At 45.0% G+C, this 15,089-nt stretch overlaps 1 protein-coding gene across 1 annotated transcript in view; it reads left to right on the top strand.

The window, feature by feature from the left end:
* Positions 1-249: 249 nt before the first annotated feature.
* Positions 250-15,089, top strand: part of LOC308372635 (transmembrane protein 47-like) — an 18,326-nt gene continuing 3,486 nt past the window's right edge. Inside the window, exons 1-2 of the mRNA XM_080847877.1 lie at positions 250-529; positions 7,786-7,926. Of these exons, the coding sequence (XP_080704003.1) occupies positions 334-529; positions 7,786-7,926 (337 nt within the window). The 5' untranslated portion in view covers positions 250-333. The remainder of the gene's footprint in view (positions 530-7,785; positions 7,927-15,089) is intronic.

Raw genomic sequence — 15,089 nt, 5'->3', positions numbered from 1 at the left:
ACCTATATTTCAAATACCTTGTCTATTCTGAAGGATTTTGGTGTGCGATGTGGTAATAGTCATTCTGAAATATCAGGGAGCCGCTCAGATGCTCGTTGGATGTGAGATCACAGATGCATTCTCAGATGTCTACCCACCGGAGGGGGGCGCACTGACAGCTCAAGGCATAGCTGTGGAGTTCAGTGGTTTACGGCAGCCTAGGTCCCTATCGATGAACTCCGTAGTCTACTCCGAACTTTCACACGAGAGAGTACCATCAGACGGTCCGCCGCTGCATTTTCTTCATTTGCACATTTTCTGCGTACCGAACCGAAGTCGGCCTATTATGAAAATATGTCGGTGAATGAAGTGTACGTGTTTCGACCGTTTAAGCTGATCGCTTTACTTTGTGTGTTCCTCGCACTGTGTTTAGATATTGTAGCACTTTTGAGCCCTGCTTGGGTTACAGCGGAACGCTACTCTCTGTCGCTATGGGAGTCTTGCAGTGAAACTCCGACGAGCTGGAACTGCACTTCCACCCTTAGGTCCGGTAAGTGTCATTGCAAATTGTAAGATAATGTGAATAACATGTTTGTCTCGTGTGACGTATTTTAACAAACCTCATTATTCGGAACAGTCAACTTTTCATTGTGCCATGGAACATGAAAGACCCCAGGGATCCATGGCACCAGACCACCAGACATTGTGATTATATCTAGGTTATATTTAAGCTACGCCAGCGCTGGATAAACATGTTTAAGAGGTTTTACATCATACACGCCATATCTTCACTGACATATTCCGTGTCAAGAACGTCGACTTCCGTCACTGTTTACTTGTGGCACGTGAATTGTGTCAACTTCCAGTGATCGAAACAGTCTATCACCCGGCAAAGCCGTTCGCTTGACTGCAGTATGATCATTTAATGTACTGTTGTCTTAATTGCACTGATGCAGGGCACGTTTGACAGTATCCCAACAATGCATTTTGTCGTTGGATAATAGCGACAGAAATGCGTGGAATTTACGGTGATTTTCTATGTAGCCTAGATCACGGATGAGATCAAACAATAGAGTATTGTTAACAGACGGCCTCCCTATCTCTTCTCTGCCCACCAGTGTGTGTAAACCGTGTGATTTTTTTTGTTTTTTTTACACGGTGGCCAGTGTTTCCCCCCTGGGCTGGTCAGAACTTGGACGCACTGTGCGAATTCCACGTCTTTGTTTTAACGCGAACATCGCGGACATATGCTCGTATACGCAGGGACAAGCTCTATGGGAGGGATATTTTGCATCCTCCAACAGCTTCTCCTCCTCCAATTCCTGCCCTCTTTCCTCAGAGGACAGAACCGTCTCGGTTTGTTGACCCAGTGCTATGCGAAGTTTTCTTTTCTCACTCGCCCGCAACATTGATGAGCGATTTGTCGTCCTGTCGTGATGAGGTATCTAGGGGCTCGCTTGACCCCTGCGCTCATTGTTTGCGAAAGTGGGTGTGTTTCACCTATTGTCATGAGTCGCTGCCGGGGATGGCACTGCGTGCTTTGTTTTGCTTTTATGTGTTGTCTCCTCTCCCAGTCATTTTTTTCTGTGAATCCTGTTATGGAGGTTGCGGGGGCCTTGCTAGGCATAAAAACGGTTTCACTTCTCATGTGTGTGTGTGTGTGTGTGTGTTAAGCCAGCAGAACAAAGCCTCAACTTTTTTCACAGTCAGTGCTTAAATGATACACATCAATCACAGCAGTGAAAAACAGAGATTCATGAAATCAATTTCACTCATGTAATCCAGTGTAACAGTCTCAGCTCTCATCTCTTTGGAAATAGCTCAGTGCCTTCTGAAAGCTGCAGCTATTGTCCCTGGGCACACAATGGAGAGAGATAGCGATCTCCCAGAAGCTCTACCAGAGCTGAAGATGGTAATGAGCCTGCCTCCCTGGTGGATCAAAATTACTACACAGCTTCTGTGTGTGTGCTGTGTGTGTTTGAGAGAGAGAGAGAGAGAGAGAGAGAGAGAGAGAAAAAGTTTGTGAGTGTGTTTGAGAGAGCGAGTCTTTGTGTGTGTGTGTTTAAGCATTTGTGTCTGCGGCTTTGTCTGTTTCTCTCTATGTATATGAGTTCCTGGTGTGTGTATGTTTGTCTGTGTGTCTGACTACCTGTCTGTCTGTTTGTGTATGTATGTGCATGTCTGATATGTGCATGCGTGTTCAGGCTATTGTTAGCGTGCATGAGTGAATAAGCTCCCTCAGTGCCTAACGTACTGTACCATCAGTACATGGCCCAGGGACATGCTTAAAAAGCCTTACCCCAGACAGGCCTTCAATTTCAGAGAAGAGATCTGGGACTCCCCTTTATATATCCACAAGGTTCTAAGCCCTCCCTCTCCCTTATTCTGCAGACATTGTCCTTGCTTTCTAGGTGAGGACCTGTGTAGAATTTCACTGTCTAGCCTAGTATTGGATTTGGGATATGTCATAGATGTGATGTGATACATTTACGCAAAGCAATTTACTGTACAGATATACAGTAGGTTGTCAATAGTAGCCTATGCATGCGCCCTGGAAATCTAACCCATGATCTTGATGTTAGTACTTTCGTCTGAATTCAGAGTTTCTACATAGAATCTAATCTAATCTAATCTAGAACTGTTTAGGCACATCAGTGTTACATCTTTTTGTCAGCTGAGAGTTGCTTTAAAGCTAATTGCCATAGAGCACTTTATGTTCTATTAATGACAAAGCACCGTTGATGATGTTCAACTATGTAAACTTCATACTGCACAGCTTGTCCAAAAGGAATGCCAAACACCACTTCCACCACTTCTAGATCATAGGTGCATCTTGGGATAGCGTGCATTAGTGTCCGCTGCTCTCATCCTACATTTTTTAAAGCGTTTCAAATTCATCCCTCTTGGATTCTAAAACTGAACGTTGACCCACTTTCCACATGCTGTAGCAGCTTGTATACTGGGAAATACCTTCTGAGAGCACCAGCTACTACCAGACATTTTTAATCCAAGCGTTGCCTTCTCACGGGATGCTCCCCTGGAAGGACTGTTCAAAGCCATTGCATGGCTTGTCACCCTAGAGAAAAAACCCTTATAGATACTTAGAATCCCCCTAATAAAAGCTATTCAGCTGTGAAGAATTCTCCGCCCCAGAGTGCCATTTTACCAACAAAGGATTCTTCATGTTGAAATGGTTCTATAGAGCAGTGGTTCTCAAACCTGCTCCAAAGGGCCATCTGCTAGCCATGGTTCCCAACTTTCCCTGCTCTGCACACTTGACTGAACCTAGCTGGACACACCTGATTGAGCTATTGCACAGCATTTTAATTGCCCTGATTTCGGTCAGGTCTGCTTGGTGCAGAGAAAGATCGAAGTTATGCAGTGTAGGGAGGTTGCAGGCCCATAATTGAGAACTCGAGACTGCAGTGGTGGGCCAGTCTTTGTTTTTCCTCACGATGTTATTGGGAAATCCCGCTGATGGTCAGAGGTGGATTTAGCATCTCTAAATTATAGTTCTCTTAAAGAATGTGGTGGACTGGACTTAGTGGTCAGAGCCCTGTAGGAACTTGGTGAGAACAGAAAACAAACCTCCCGGACAGTTTTATTAACATGGCTGTGGTCTTTATTTGACTGAAAACAAAATCCAAGACAAAAACAATAACAATGAAGCAAGACAACAACAAAATTATCAACTGCTCTATCCCTTTAAGCAGCCAAAGCGCTGCTCTGTGTGCAGATGAAAATATCCCTCGCCTGGGCAAATCTTGTTTTCGCGTGCTTGTTTGTTGTCGATAAACTCTGTAGTCTGGAGTAATTGGCTGGGTGAATTATCGTCAACATTGATCAGCATTATTCTTTGGGGACACACAGACACACACTCACTCACAAATACATGCACACACACAATCACAGACACACACAAACAAAGACACACACACACACACAGTTACAGTCAGCGACAGTCATCATGGCATTATGGTGAGCTGATGTCTGGAATGTGCGGGGTGGCCTGCCTTTAGGGGACTCTGCTACTGCCTAAAGGAGGCCTGGTCTCATCTCATTAAAACTGTTGATCTGTCAGGGTGATGGCGTGGAAGGGGGGATTTAAAAGGATCAGGGATCAAGGGATGTGTGTGTGTGTTAATGTATTTGTGTGTGTGTTTAGGAAAAGGGGTTGGGGGCTGACACCCCGGACAAAAGGAGACTGCAGCAATAAGGGGTGGGGGGATAACCCAGAAAGAGAATTTAGACCCAAAGAGAAAGAGGGAAAAGAGAAAAGGTGGCAGGGAGACAGAGTGGGGTAGTGCAGCCAGAGTTAATTAACCCAGGATCGGAAATTCTGTCTCCTTCTCTGGGCCAAGTTAGGCGGTAAGAGAACTGTCGTGGAATGACAGGAAAAAAATGGGAAAAGCATTAGAAGAGTTTTGGCGAAGAGCAGCTTGTCAGTTCAGCTTAGCAGTGTGAACAACACTGGAGTAAGAAACTTTAATTCCATTCAATTTATTCAAGTGTCTGTAACCGCTCTTACTCTCTCTCTCTCCCTCTCTCTTTCTCTCTCTGAGGCGTTTTCAAGGCGGGAATATTGCAACGTCATTCTGCCTCGCCGTTCTGTAGAAAAGGAGGTGGAGGTAGTCACAAAGGCTGAACAACGTCAGCCAGCATTGCAGAACGGGTTCGATACAGCCTAGCTGCTACCCAGAACGACTGTGTTGTCACAACACACAAATCTGACATGATGAGCATTAACATGTTGTACAACAACTTTGCTTAAGTCTGAACATTGCCATTAATGTACATGGCTTGCAAGAGCCCACCGACACTAAATTCACTCGCCATTGTTTTTGAAAGTAACAGGTAGGCTAGTTTATTTATGACACATATGTTATTACACATTCAATACAACTTGGAATTCGAAACGTTCATGTATTTCCCAGCTCTGACGTTTATGTGTTGAGCCAAATGTAAACACAATAATGTGATGATGACCCATCAATAGATTTAACTTATATATACTGGCTATCAATAATTATGTTAAAAAAAAACCTCTACATCAGTGGTTCTTAACCTTATTGGAGGTACTGAACCCTGCAAGCTTCATCATTGCATTCGCCAAACCCTTCGTAATTTGAAAAATAAAATATGATTTCTTCAAAACGTAGGTATGTTTAAAAACGCCCCGACATTGCTAGTGTGAACCGGGCTATACTGTGTGTGTCTTGACCCCTGCCGAACCCCTGAAAGTGACTCAACAAACCCCTGGGGTTCGATCGAACCCAGGTTAAGAACCACTGCTCTACATGCATCTTCTCACAAATTTTGAAAGGTTTCTAACCGTTCATATAGTCAAGGTCTCTGTAAGGCTCTGTCAGGTTCCTCACCATATTGATAAAAATGACGTGCCTCACTGCAGCCGGGGATTTTTTTTTTCAAAGCTACGTCTTCAAGTAGGGTTTTATTGCGATTTTCAGAGTTAGAAATATCTGAGCTCTGAGAGGTGTCAAACGTGGCTTCATAGGTGAAGCTAGATGCTATGTCAAATGTGGCTCCTCAATACCGGATTGGTAAGTAAAAAGACACGCTGTGATGGCATTATGCCGCCACTGTTTGGTTCAGCATAAACAAGAAAAGTGCCATAATGAGGGGTCTTCTTCACGTCATTATTGCAGGATCTCTGTATAAAAAGGACTTCTGTCTCTCCCCTCCTCTGTCTTTCTCCCTCTCTCCCCTCCTCTGTCTTTCTCCCTCTCTCTCCTCTTCTGTCTTTCTCCCTCTCTCTCCTCCTCTGTCTTTCTCCCTCTCTCTCCTCCTCTGTCTTTGTCCCTCTCTCTCCTCCTCTGTCTTTCTCCCTCTCCTTTCTGTTCAGTTGTTTTTTTTCCTCCTTACAACTCCATTGTCACAAAGCACATCCCTGACTCTGGGAAGGCGTCAGAGATAATCACGGCTGGTAAAGGCTTGAAGGACACACACATTGACACACACACACACACTCACACTAACAGACACACACACACACACTCAGAGGGGATAATAGGCAGCAGATTGACAGGGCACTGGGGAAGACGTGGTGTTCTTTCACCCTGGAGCGCTGAGCACAGCTCGATTGAGGTCCTGAGGTGCCTCTGATGGATGGGAGGCATAATAGTGTTTCGATGTGTGTGTGTGAAAGAGAGAGAGAGTGAGAGAAAGAGGTAGTGTGTGTGTGAATGTGTGTGCTGACTGTGGGGTACTCTCGTCAGAATTAGTTCACTCTCATCAGGTGCTCACTCTGTAAGTAATAAGTGGCGGAAACAGCAGGTGGATAGGGTTGGTCTTCTTCTCCTCTCTCTTCCCCCCCTTTCTCCTTCGCTTTTCTTTCTCTCTCTCTCTCTCTGCCCCTCCCTTATTCATTTGTCTCCCCCATTCCTCTTTCCCCTTGGCCTAAGTCCACCTTACACACATGCACAGTAATAACTGTGCACCATTTTGCAGGAATTCCTCTACAGAAAGATGAACTCTGGATGCTGACCTGCAGTGTGTATCCTCTGATGCTGTGCTAAACTCTCTGCATAGAACCACACAGGGTCACCCACCCAAAGTCAGCTCTCTCACTATTGAAAAATTCAGCAATAGAGCCCACTGTTTTCTTTGCATGAGCGATTTAAATTCCTCTGCCTTCCTCAGGGTTGTCTCTGCACAAACATAACCTTGAAAGAACAATAAGAGAAAGAGTTCGAAAGAAAATTAGTGTTAAGTGAAAGAGAGCTGGTGAAGACAGAGAGAGAGCGTGAAAGACAGAGAGAGAGAGTGAAAGAGCGAGGGGGAGAAAGATTTTCTTGTGGCCGGGCATTTTGTGAGGAAATAACTTTGGCGGAGGGGTGGTAACTTTCTGACGGATTCCATTCCACAATTATTGTCCTAGAAGCAGCCAGCATTTTAGCTCCCTGCTTGGCAACCTCTCGGAGCATTCACAGGACATGGTCACATGGTGAGTCGTGTCCAAGCTCTGAAAGAGCCAAAGCAGACCAGTCTTCTTAAGGCTTTACTGCGTATTGCTAGAGCATTTCAAATATGTGAGTGTTTAGAGAAGGATTATGCTCTTAAATTACTCCCCGGCAGCATGGTGGATTCAAAGGAAAAAGATAAATATTGATTGCTTCAGACATTCAACATCTGGACAGAATGCAGCATAGAATTCCTGAAATGCTCTTAGGACCCCAATGAAGAGGTGTGTGTGTGTGTGTGTGTGTGTGTGTTTGGGTAGAATATATCTCTACCTGTGTTTGTATGGAGCTCGTTCTAAGGCCAAGGGGAAGACTGGCAGATGGCCTCATGCGCAAGTGGAATTCTTCTTGCCTGGCTCCACTGAACAGACTGATCCTCCCCTGAGCTCCCCCAGTAAGACAGACAGACAGACAGACAGACAGACAGACAGACAGACAGACAGACAGACAGACAGACAGACAGACAGACAGACAGACACCACAAACAAAACTCTTATGTAACACTCTGTGTCAGAACACTGTTATTTAGTCATGTTATCATTTCACCTACAATAATGAGAAACACATTTGAACACAACTTCCCAAGTAACTTCCAAATAAATCTTTATTCGTGCTGTACTTCTCAGAATATGGAAACGATAAGGGGCATTTCTTATAACTGCAATCTGAACTGAAATGTATTCACCTGAAATAGTGTCATTTTGGATGTTTGTCTCAGAGGATGCCCATGATTAACCCTGTATTTCTGTGCCCTTCAGACTACCAGATGCCCTTCTGACCACACCTGTTATCTAACGTTCTCTGTGTGTCTCCCTCCTTCCCCCAGACTGGCAGATTGCCACGTTGGTGCTGCTGCTGGCAGGCGCTGGGACGACTCTGGTGGCCTTCCTCATCGCCCTCATCTCCCTCTGTAAGGGCACTCACAGGAAGCACTACCGCACCGTCGCTGTGTTCCTCTTCACGGCAGGTAAGGGCACGGCTCCCTTCACACTGGCATGCAAGCTGAAGGACAAGTCTGCGGTCAAAGAAGTAGAATATCAAAATTATAGGTCAACCATCACTCCTTTGGCTACAAGTGATTGCATAGTTCTTCAACAAGGAGGTTGAGCCTGTAAAGGTGTAGTCCTTAATTTAAGATCCACAAAAGCAAACAAAGTGGCTTAGACTGTTTCTGCATCATCAACACATTGCTCCAGGGGCAGGAAACGGAAGCTGTCATTTGATTGGCCTTGGAGCGCAAATGTCAACAACCTTTCACCAGGATAGACGATTGCACCTTGAAGTAAATCAGGTCTAGCACTTGGCATTGAGGTGGCATTTGATTATAATTAAGAAGCTTTTAGAGGAAAAGAACTTGTGTATCATACACTTTGTATCATGTTGGACTACCTGTTGGCAATGCTATGGGCAGAGAGAAGAGGGATGAGAATGAGGGTATGGATGGAAGGAAAGATGAGGGGATGGGAGTGTAGAGGTCAGGAGAGACAGAAAGAGAAAGAGAAATAAAAGAAAGAGAGAGAGAGAGTGAGTGAAAGAAATAGAGGGATAGGTTTCTGCTCTCATTAGAGCTGGACGTGGTTGAGGGATCACATGCATGCTAATCCAATCACAGGCCATTAGCTGTGCGGTCGATCTCCCTGTTCGACGAGGGTTAGACTGCAGGGGAAGTTTGGGAAAGTGCCGCGCACGCAATACCTAGCGTGCGCTAGCCCCGAAGCTTCCACTGCTTCTGAGGCTGTTTCACCCGCCTGGCTGAAACTTCCCTTCACTGCCCCGCGCTGAGGATGCTGCTGACGTGATGAAGGAGTGGCAAGCTATTGGGCCGGAAATGAGAGAAGGAATGGAAAGGGAATTAGAGGAAGGGAGAGGATAGATGAGTTGTCTGTGCTGTTTGCTTTTGTTTCATTTTGCACATTGGTTTCTCTGATCTCAGCTCGATTTAGATAAGTTCAGTCCAAATGGGCTTTATTGACATGACCGAGGGAGTGATGTATTGCTACATATTGCTGAAACTATTTGTGAGAAAATTGTTGGGGACCACTCGAGGGGGAAACATTTAGTGGTTAGTTCTCTCTTTCTATTTCTATTCTTACTTTCTCACTGTCTTTTTGTTTTTGTATGTGTTTCCATCACTCTCTCCATCCATCTTCCTCTCTCTCTCATAGCCTCGTCTTCCTATCTGTCTCATACACTCATCTTGCCCTCTCTCTTATTGTCCTTCCTATATTTTCAGTGTCAGTGTTTGCGTCTCTGTCTATCTGTCTAACTCTTTCTTTGTCTATTTGTCTGTCCATCCTCTTTCTCCTAATCTCCTCCTGCTCTCCCTCACCATCTCACTGTGTGCATTTGTCTGCAGCTGAGATAAGTACATTTACTCACTAATGAGAGAGAGAGCGAGATTCTCTTATGAATAATACGTCCTGAGAAAACCTTGAAAATGCTCCTCCTCCTCTCCTCAGCTCTTCCATCCTCCACCTCCTGCATCATTTCTCCTCTCCACTCTGCCTTCCCCCTTTCACCTCTCTGTGATTAACCTGTCCTTACCTTATACTTGTTCTGTCTTTTTTTTGTCTTCTCTTGTGCTGTGTTATCCTTGTCTGAGTCTTCCTCTCCTCTTTTTAGCCTTCTCTTCTCATCTAGACTCCTCTCTCTGCTCCTCTACACTTTCCTCTCTGTTGTTATTCTTCCTTCTGTTTTCTATCATCTCTTTTCTCTGCTCCTATTTGCTCGGATCCTCTCTGCAATTTCCTCGTCTCGGCTACCCTCTTACCCTGTCCTCTGCTCGTCTTTTCTTCAGCTCCCCTCTTGTCTCTCCTTCTCTCCACTGTTCTCTCTCCTCTCCCTTGCATCTTCTCTCTTCTGCTAACCTCTAACTTGCCTCCTCCCCTTCTCTCCTGTTTCTCTCAGCTCTCCTCTCCTCTTTGTTCCTGTCCACCATCTCTTCACCTCTGCTAACCCCTCTCTCTGACGCTCATCCTCTCGTCTCCATCCACAGACTGCGGATCTTTAGAGGCCACTTAGACCTCTAAAGAAGATGCTCTTGAGCAATAGAAGGCCGTTATAAAAGAAAAGAAGAAAGAGAACACAAAACAACATAAAACACGAGCAGGCCTCTCTGATTCATAGGCAGAAAGTGCTGTGTTGCTGTTTCTGTTTTTCTGTATTAATTGTTCATGAGGAGGCAGCTTTTACAGCAGGCCTGTGCAGTTGCCAAAAAAATCAGGGGGACTACGAGCTCATTAAAGTGTCTGGAGTATCTAATATGTGATACAAGTTTCATTACTGACTAACTGTTAATTCTTAATACAGAGAAACAACTGAGAATAGCACTGCAACTCACAGGAAAAACTACAGGAAAGCTAGAAGTGTGACACATTTGTCGAGAATTTTTCTGTGTGTTTGTGTCCGGAGAGAGTGTATTAGTTAGTGAGTGTGCGGGCTCATGTTTCTGTTGCTGCCTGTGAGTCACGTCACGTGCGGACACACATTCATGCTTCTAGAACTTCCTCTCAGTCCAACCATTACAATGGCCAGTGCAGCACAGCCCTACTCGTTCCCGGACGCCTTCTCCCCCCTCCGTCCATTCTCTCCTGTCCTGTCCCGCCGCGTCTCTCCACTCTCGCTCCTCACTGTGCAAACAGCCTTATGTAATCTGCAGACATCCGCTTACGTAATCCATGCAGGCCCCCAGCTCGGGCCCTTTTTAGGACTGTGGTTCCCCCACAGCCAGCCAGGCCTGCCAGGAATCACACCTCGCCAGAGAGGGACGGGGGTAGGGGGACATTTGTGGGGGGTGGGGTTGGGGGGGGGGGGGGGGGGTGGTTTGGTTGCTCCCTTGTAAGAGAGACGAGTGTTAGAAGTTTTCCCTTTCAACTGCTCCCCGCGGCCTAGCAGCTGGCAGGGGTTTGCTCCCGCTGAGCAGCCACTCTCTCTTCTAGTTCTCTCTCTGTCTCTCTCTCCGTCGTTCTCTGTCCTGTGGTTTTACCTCTCTTTCTGTCTCTTTTGTTTTTGTGTTCCACTGTATCCAACTCTCTCTGACTGTTTCTCATTTCTTATCTCTTCTCTCTCCCAGATCTCTCCATCCTCTCCTAGCTCTCTCTTTATGCCTCTCCCGCTTACTTGCTTTTCATACATGGCCCTCCCTCTGTTTTGTCATTCCTCTGAAGTACAAAAGTACTTAGGAGATTGGTCTCCCTCACAAACCAAGAAACACTCATTAAAAAAGTAAATACAAACTTCTATTTAGTATTCACTCAGCCAACATATCAAGCAGGGGCCTGGGATAGGGAGAGTAATTGGAGCACCAAAGCTTCCCCTGGTGGGTTGAGGGACACAAGTTGCTCGGTTAGTACATGAGTTCTCTGGCTATGGAGTTATGCCTGTGAGAGGGGCCTTGTGTTGGTGCCGGGCTCTTTTTTTTCTTTCTTTCTTTCTTTTTTTGAGCGGGCGTGCTGATGTTTTCTTTCCGCTGGGCTTGTAATTGCTTTCAGTCCTCGTGTGAATAAAGGTGCCCTTATGGTCGCAGAGTGCCAGGTCATTATTGTGTGTGTGTGTGTCTGTGGGGGTGGGGGGCTGATGGTTGGAAGGGTTTTGTGGTTTTAGAGCCTGTCCCCAATGTGGGACTTGTGGCTGGCTGGATGGCTGCCTGGCTGCCCGGTTGGGTGGGGTTTGGTATGTGTGCATATATGTGGAGAAGGAGATCACACCAATGGTCCTGAAATTACATGAGATGAATGCACACAGACCTGGCCATCAACACGTTTGTCCACATCTCCATTTACTTTGCTGTGGCTTACATTCACATCCAAGTGTGAAGCACACACATGCACGCACACACACACACATGCGCACCCACACACACACACACACACATGCACGCACAGTCGCACACACATGCACGCACACACATGCAGGCACACACCACACACACCACACATACAAACACACACCACACACACCACACACACACACACACACACACACACACACAAGCACATCTGAACACACAAATTCATGCGTGCAGACAGGCACACACACTTAGGCACACACATCCAATTACCATCAAAGGTGCAACACACACACACACGACTTGCGTCTCCCCCCACATACTTACTCTTGATGGGGAACCTCAATCTTCTCTCTCTCTGTCGGTGTCTCTCTCTTTCTCTCTCTCCATTATTCATTAAGGTAGCATAACCATTATCGCTGGAAAGGGTCATTTGGCCTTAAATAGCCTTGGTTCCACCTGATGGTCCAACTGGCGCAGTCGATGACTCACCATGAGCTTTTTCACTGGAAACTACTAAATGGTTTTAAGAAATGAGGCTGGACCACCAGTCTTCAGCAGGCAAGCAGGCAGGGTCTGGTTTCATGGCATGTATTTATAGAACACTGTTTAAGAAGTGGGATGTCTGTGTGGATGTGTGTGTGTGTGTGTGTGTGTGTGTTTGATTGTGTAAAAGTGTGTTTGCGGATGTTTGTGTGTGTGTTTGGTTGTGTGGATTTGTGTGTGTGTGTGTGTGTGTGTATGGTTTTTATGTGTTTTCCACATCATTTTGTGCTGTTGCCATGGTATCGCACCACATTTGCCAGCCCAAGCCTCGGGGTCTAGTTTAGGAAAAGTCGGTGTTTGCCAGCGGTTCCGTTCGGCTCCTTCTGCCACTCCTTCATCAACCCCACTGTGTTCTAGCCCTTCCAAGACCTCTCCCCAGGGATGCAAACTGCAGGAGCTGCGGAGATTGTTTTCCTTTCTTCTTTACATTTGTATTACTGCTAGCTAATGTGGAAACCTTGCTGGAAGTGAGAGACTACAGTGTGGATGTGGTGATTCACTGAGGTTGTGTGGCTGTACTCACACTGGCTACTGTACCCGGCACAGAATTTTGTGTGTGTGTGTGTGTGTGTGTGTGTGTGTGTGTGTGTGTGTGTGTGTGTGTGTGTGTGTGTGTGTGTGTGTGTGTGTGTGTGTGTGTGTGTGTGTGTGTGTGTGTGTGTGTGTGTGTGTCTGTGTGTGTGTGTGTGTGTGTGTGTGTGTGAGTGTGAGTGTGAGTGTGAGTGTGTGTGTGTGTGTGTGTGTGTGTGTGTGTGTGTGTGTGTGTTTGTGTATGTATGCTTGGTTGTATGTCCTGTAGATGTGCTTGTGTGTGTGGGTGTGTGTATAAGCGAGCGTGTGTATGTTTGTGTGTGTGTGTGTGTGTGTGTGTGTGTGTGTGTGTGTGTGTGTGTGTGTGTGAAATGGTTCCACATGATGTTGATGTTTAAATGTTTAAGCAAGCTCAGAAATTAGTGGTTGCAATGATGACGGTTTATAAGCGGGGGGAATGGAAATGGTCACCCAGGTATTCAGAGTCAGATCAACTTTTCCTCCTCTAAACCAGTAAAACCAAAATGACTGCTGTTAGTGTCATTTCCTCATTATTTCCAACCAAAAAAATGATCTATAGAAACTAGTCTGTAACTTTACTGTGAAGAGAACATTCTGTTAGGCTCACATAAAAACTTTAAAGCTTTGGCCTTAAACAGCCTTTTGAATGAGGAAAAGTAGTGGTGAATTTAGGTAAGCTTTCAAATGTGACAGTGATTCGTCCACTATACGTGAAACTAAAACACTTAAACAACCTTCAATATACACACATACCTCAACACAAACATAGTCACAAAGACACACTTCTTTTGGATTTGGATTTTTAAGTTTTTATAGGGTTTTTTTAGTGTATGGGACAAACAAGCTGAAGCACCTCATAGCTCAGCAAAAAACAACCAAATCAAAAACAACACAGAACACGGTAATGTTGCGTGAACACTGGCCAGCAGCCCAGTAGCTACTTCTGTGCTCTTTGTATTTTACAGAACGATGTTGTAGGTCTTTTACCCCCGTCGTTGTCCACAATGCTTTGGTACTGACACTTTGAAATAGCAAACAGGTAAACCAGGCATTACTAACACGACATCCAGCTAGCCAACTGTGCAGTTCCACGTCAAGTTGCCATCTCCTGAAAGTACCTGTCAACTAGCTGGGGAGCGGGAGTGACAGTCGCGCATCCCTTTGTCAATGGTGAGTGTGAACAAGAAAGACAGCTTAATAAAACGGAGCATTTGGGGTGCAGGGAGCTGAGTCCTGAAGCAACCAATTAAAGAGTAGCATCAGGCCACCTGCCTGCCAGAAGCTCAAGGACTTATATACACACCCATTTGGCGGTGTGTAGGGGTGTAGAAATATATATATGATATATCGAATCGTATCGTTCGATTGGACAGTTTGACTTAAATAAATAACTAAATTAATAGCAATCAACTAGTCAAGATAGTGTATAATAATGAATAGCCTAAGAATTGTGGAACATAAATGCAGGGATGAAGTTGATTTTGATTTTAAAATTAGCTCTCTAAGTTTAAATGACAAACAAATTAAATGGAATGGATGCAATACATCTTGATGGAAACTTTGGTGCTGTTCCGAGTTTGCCATTATGAACAATGGAAATAAAGACAAATGCTTATGTAATACATACATTCCATACAAACATATTGAAGGGTTAAAAAAATATTTAGCATACATGATCAAATCTAATGAAAAAAATGATCAATTATCAAAAAATTGAGTGGCTGGTAAAACATTTACATATACCAGCTACTGTGCAGGTAAACAAAAATGTTTGTTTGCTCCCCTGGTGACTTTTATATTTATGTGGACACATGTTTTAAACTTCATGTGGACTGTAAAAAGCCATATAAAAAAGTCAACTGAATTTAATAGCCTCAGCACTTACATTGTATTGAAACTATCAAATCGAAAGGTGGCTGTATTGAGTTGAGACATTTGTGTATCATTGCACTCCTAGCAAACACACATAGGAACATACTGACAAATACACACAACTTTTCCATCACACACACACACACACACACACAGGCCCAGCACTGAGTGTTGTCATACTGCTGAAGATGAATTACTGTTCCTCATAGCGAATGATTCCTTTTCAAGAAAAAAAGCCCCATTGATTCAAAGCCAGGCTTAATTGAAAGAGTGGGATTTGGTGAAGTGAAATTGCTTCCTTACTGACTGAGCTCCCCTCTGTTTGATGCCCCCGAGAGGTGTGTCCTCCTTAAAGTCAAACAGTGGTGGGGCAA

The sequence above is a fragment of the Sprattus sprattus genome (genome assembly GCF_963457725.1).
Source record: "Sprattus sprattus genome assembly, chromosome: 1".
In the NCBI taxonomy this organism is placed as follows: Eukaryota; Metazoa; Chordata; class Actinopteri; order Clupeiformes; family Clupeidae; genus Sprattus; species Sprattus sprattus.
Note: the sequence above shows the minus strand (reverse complement) of the source record. Positions and strands in the feature narration are given on the sequence as shown.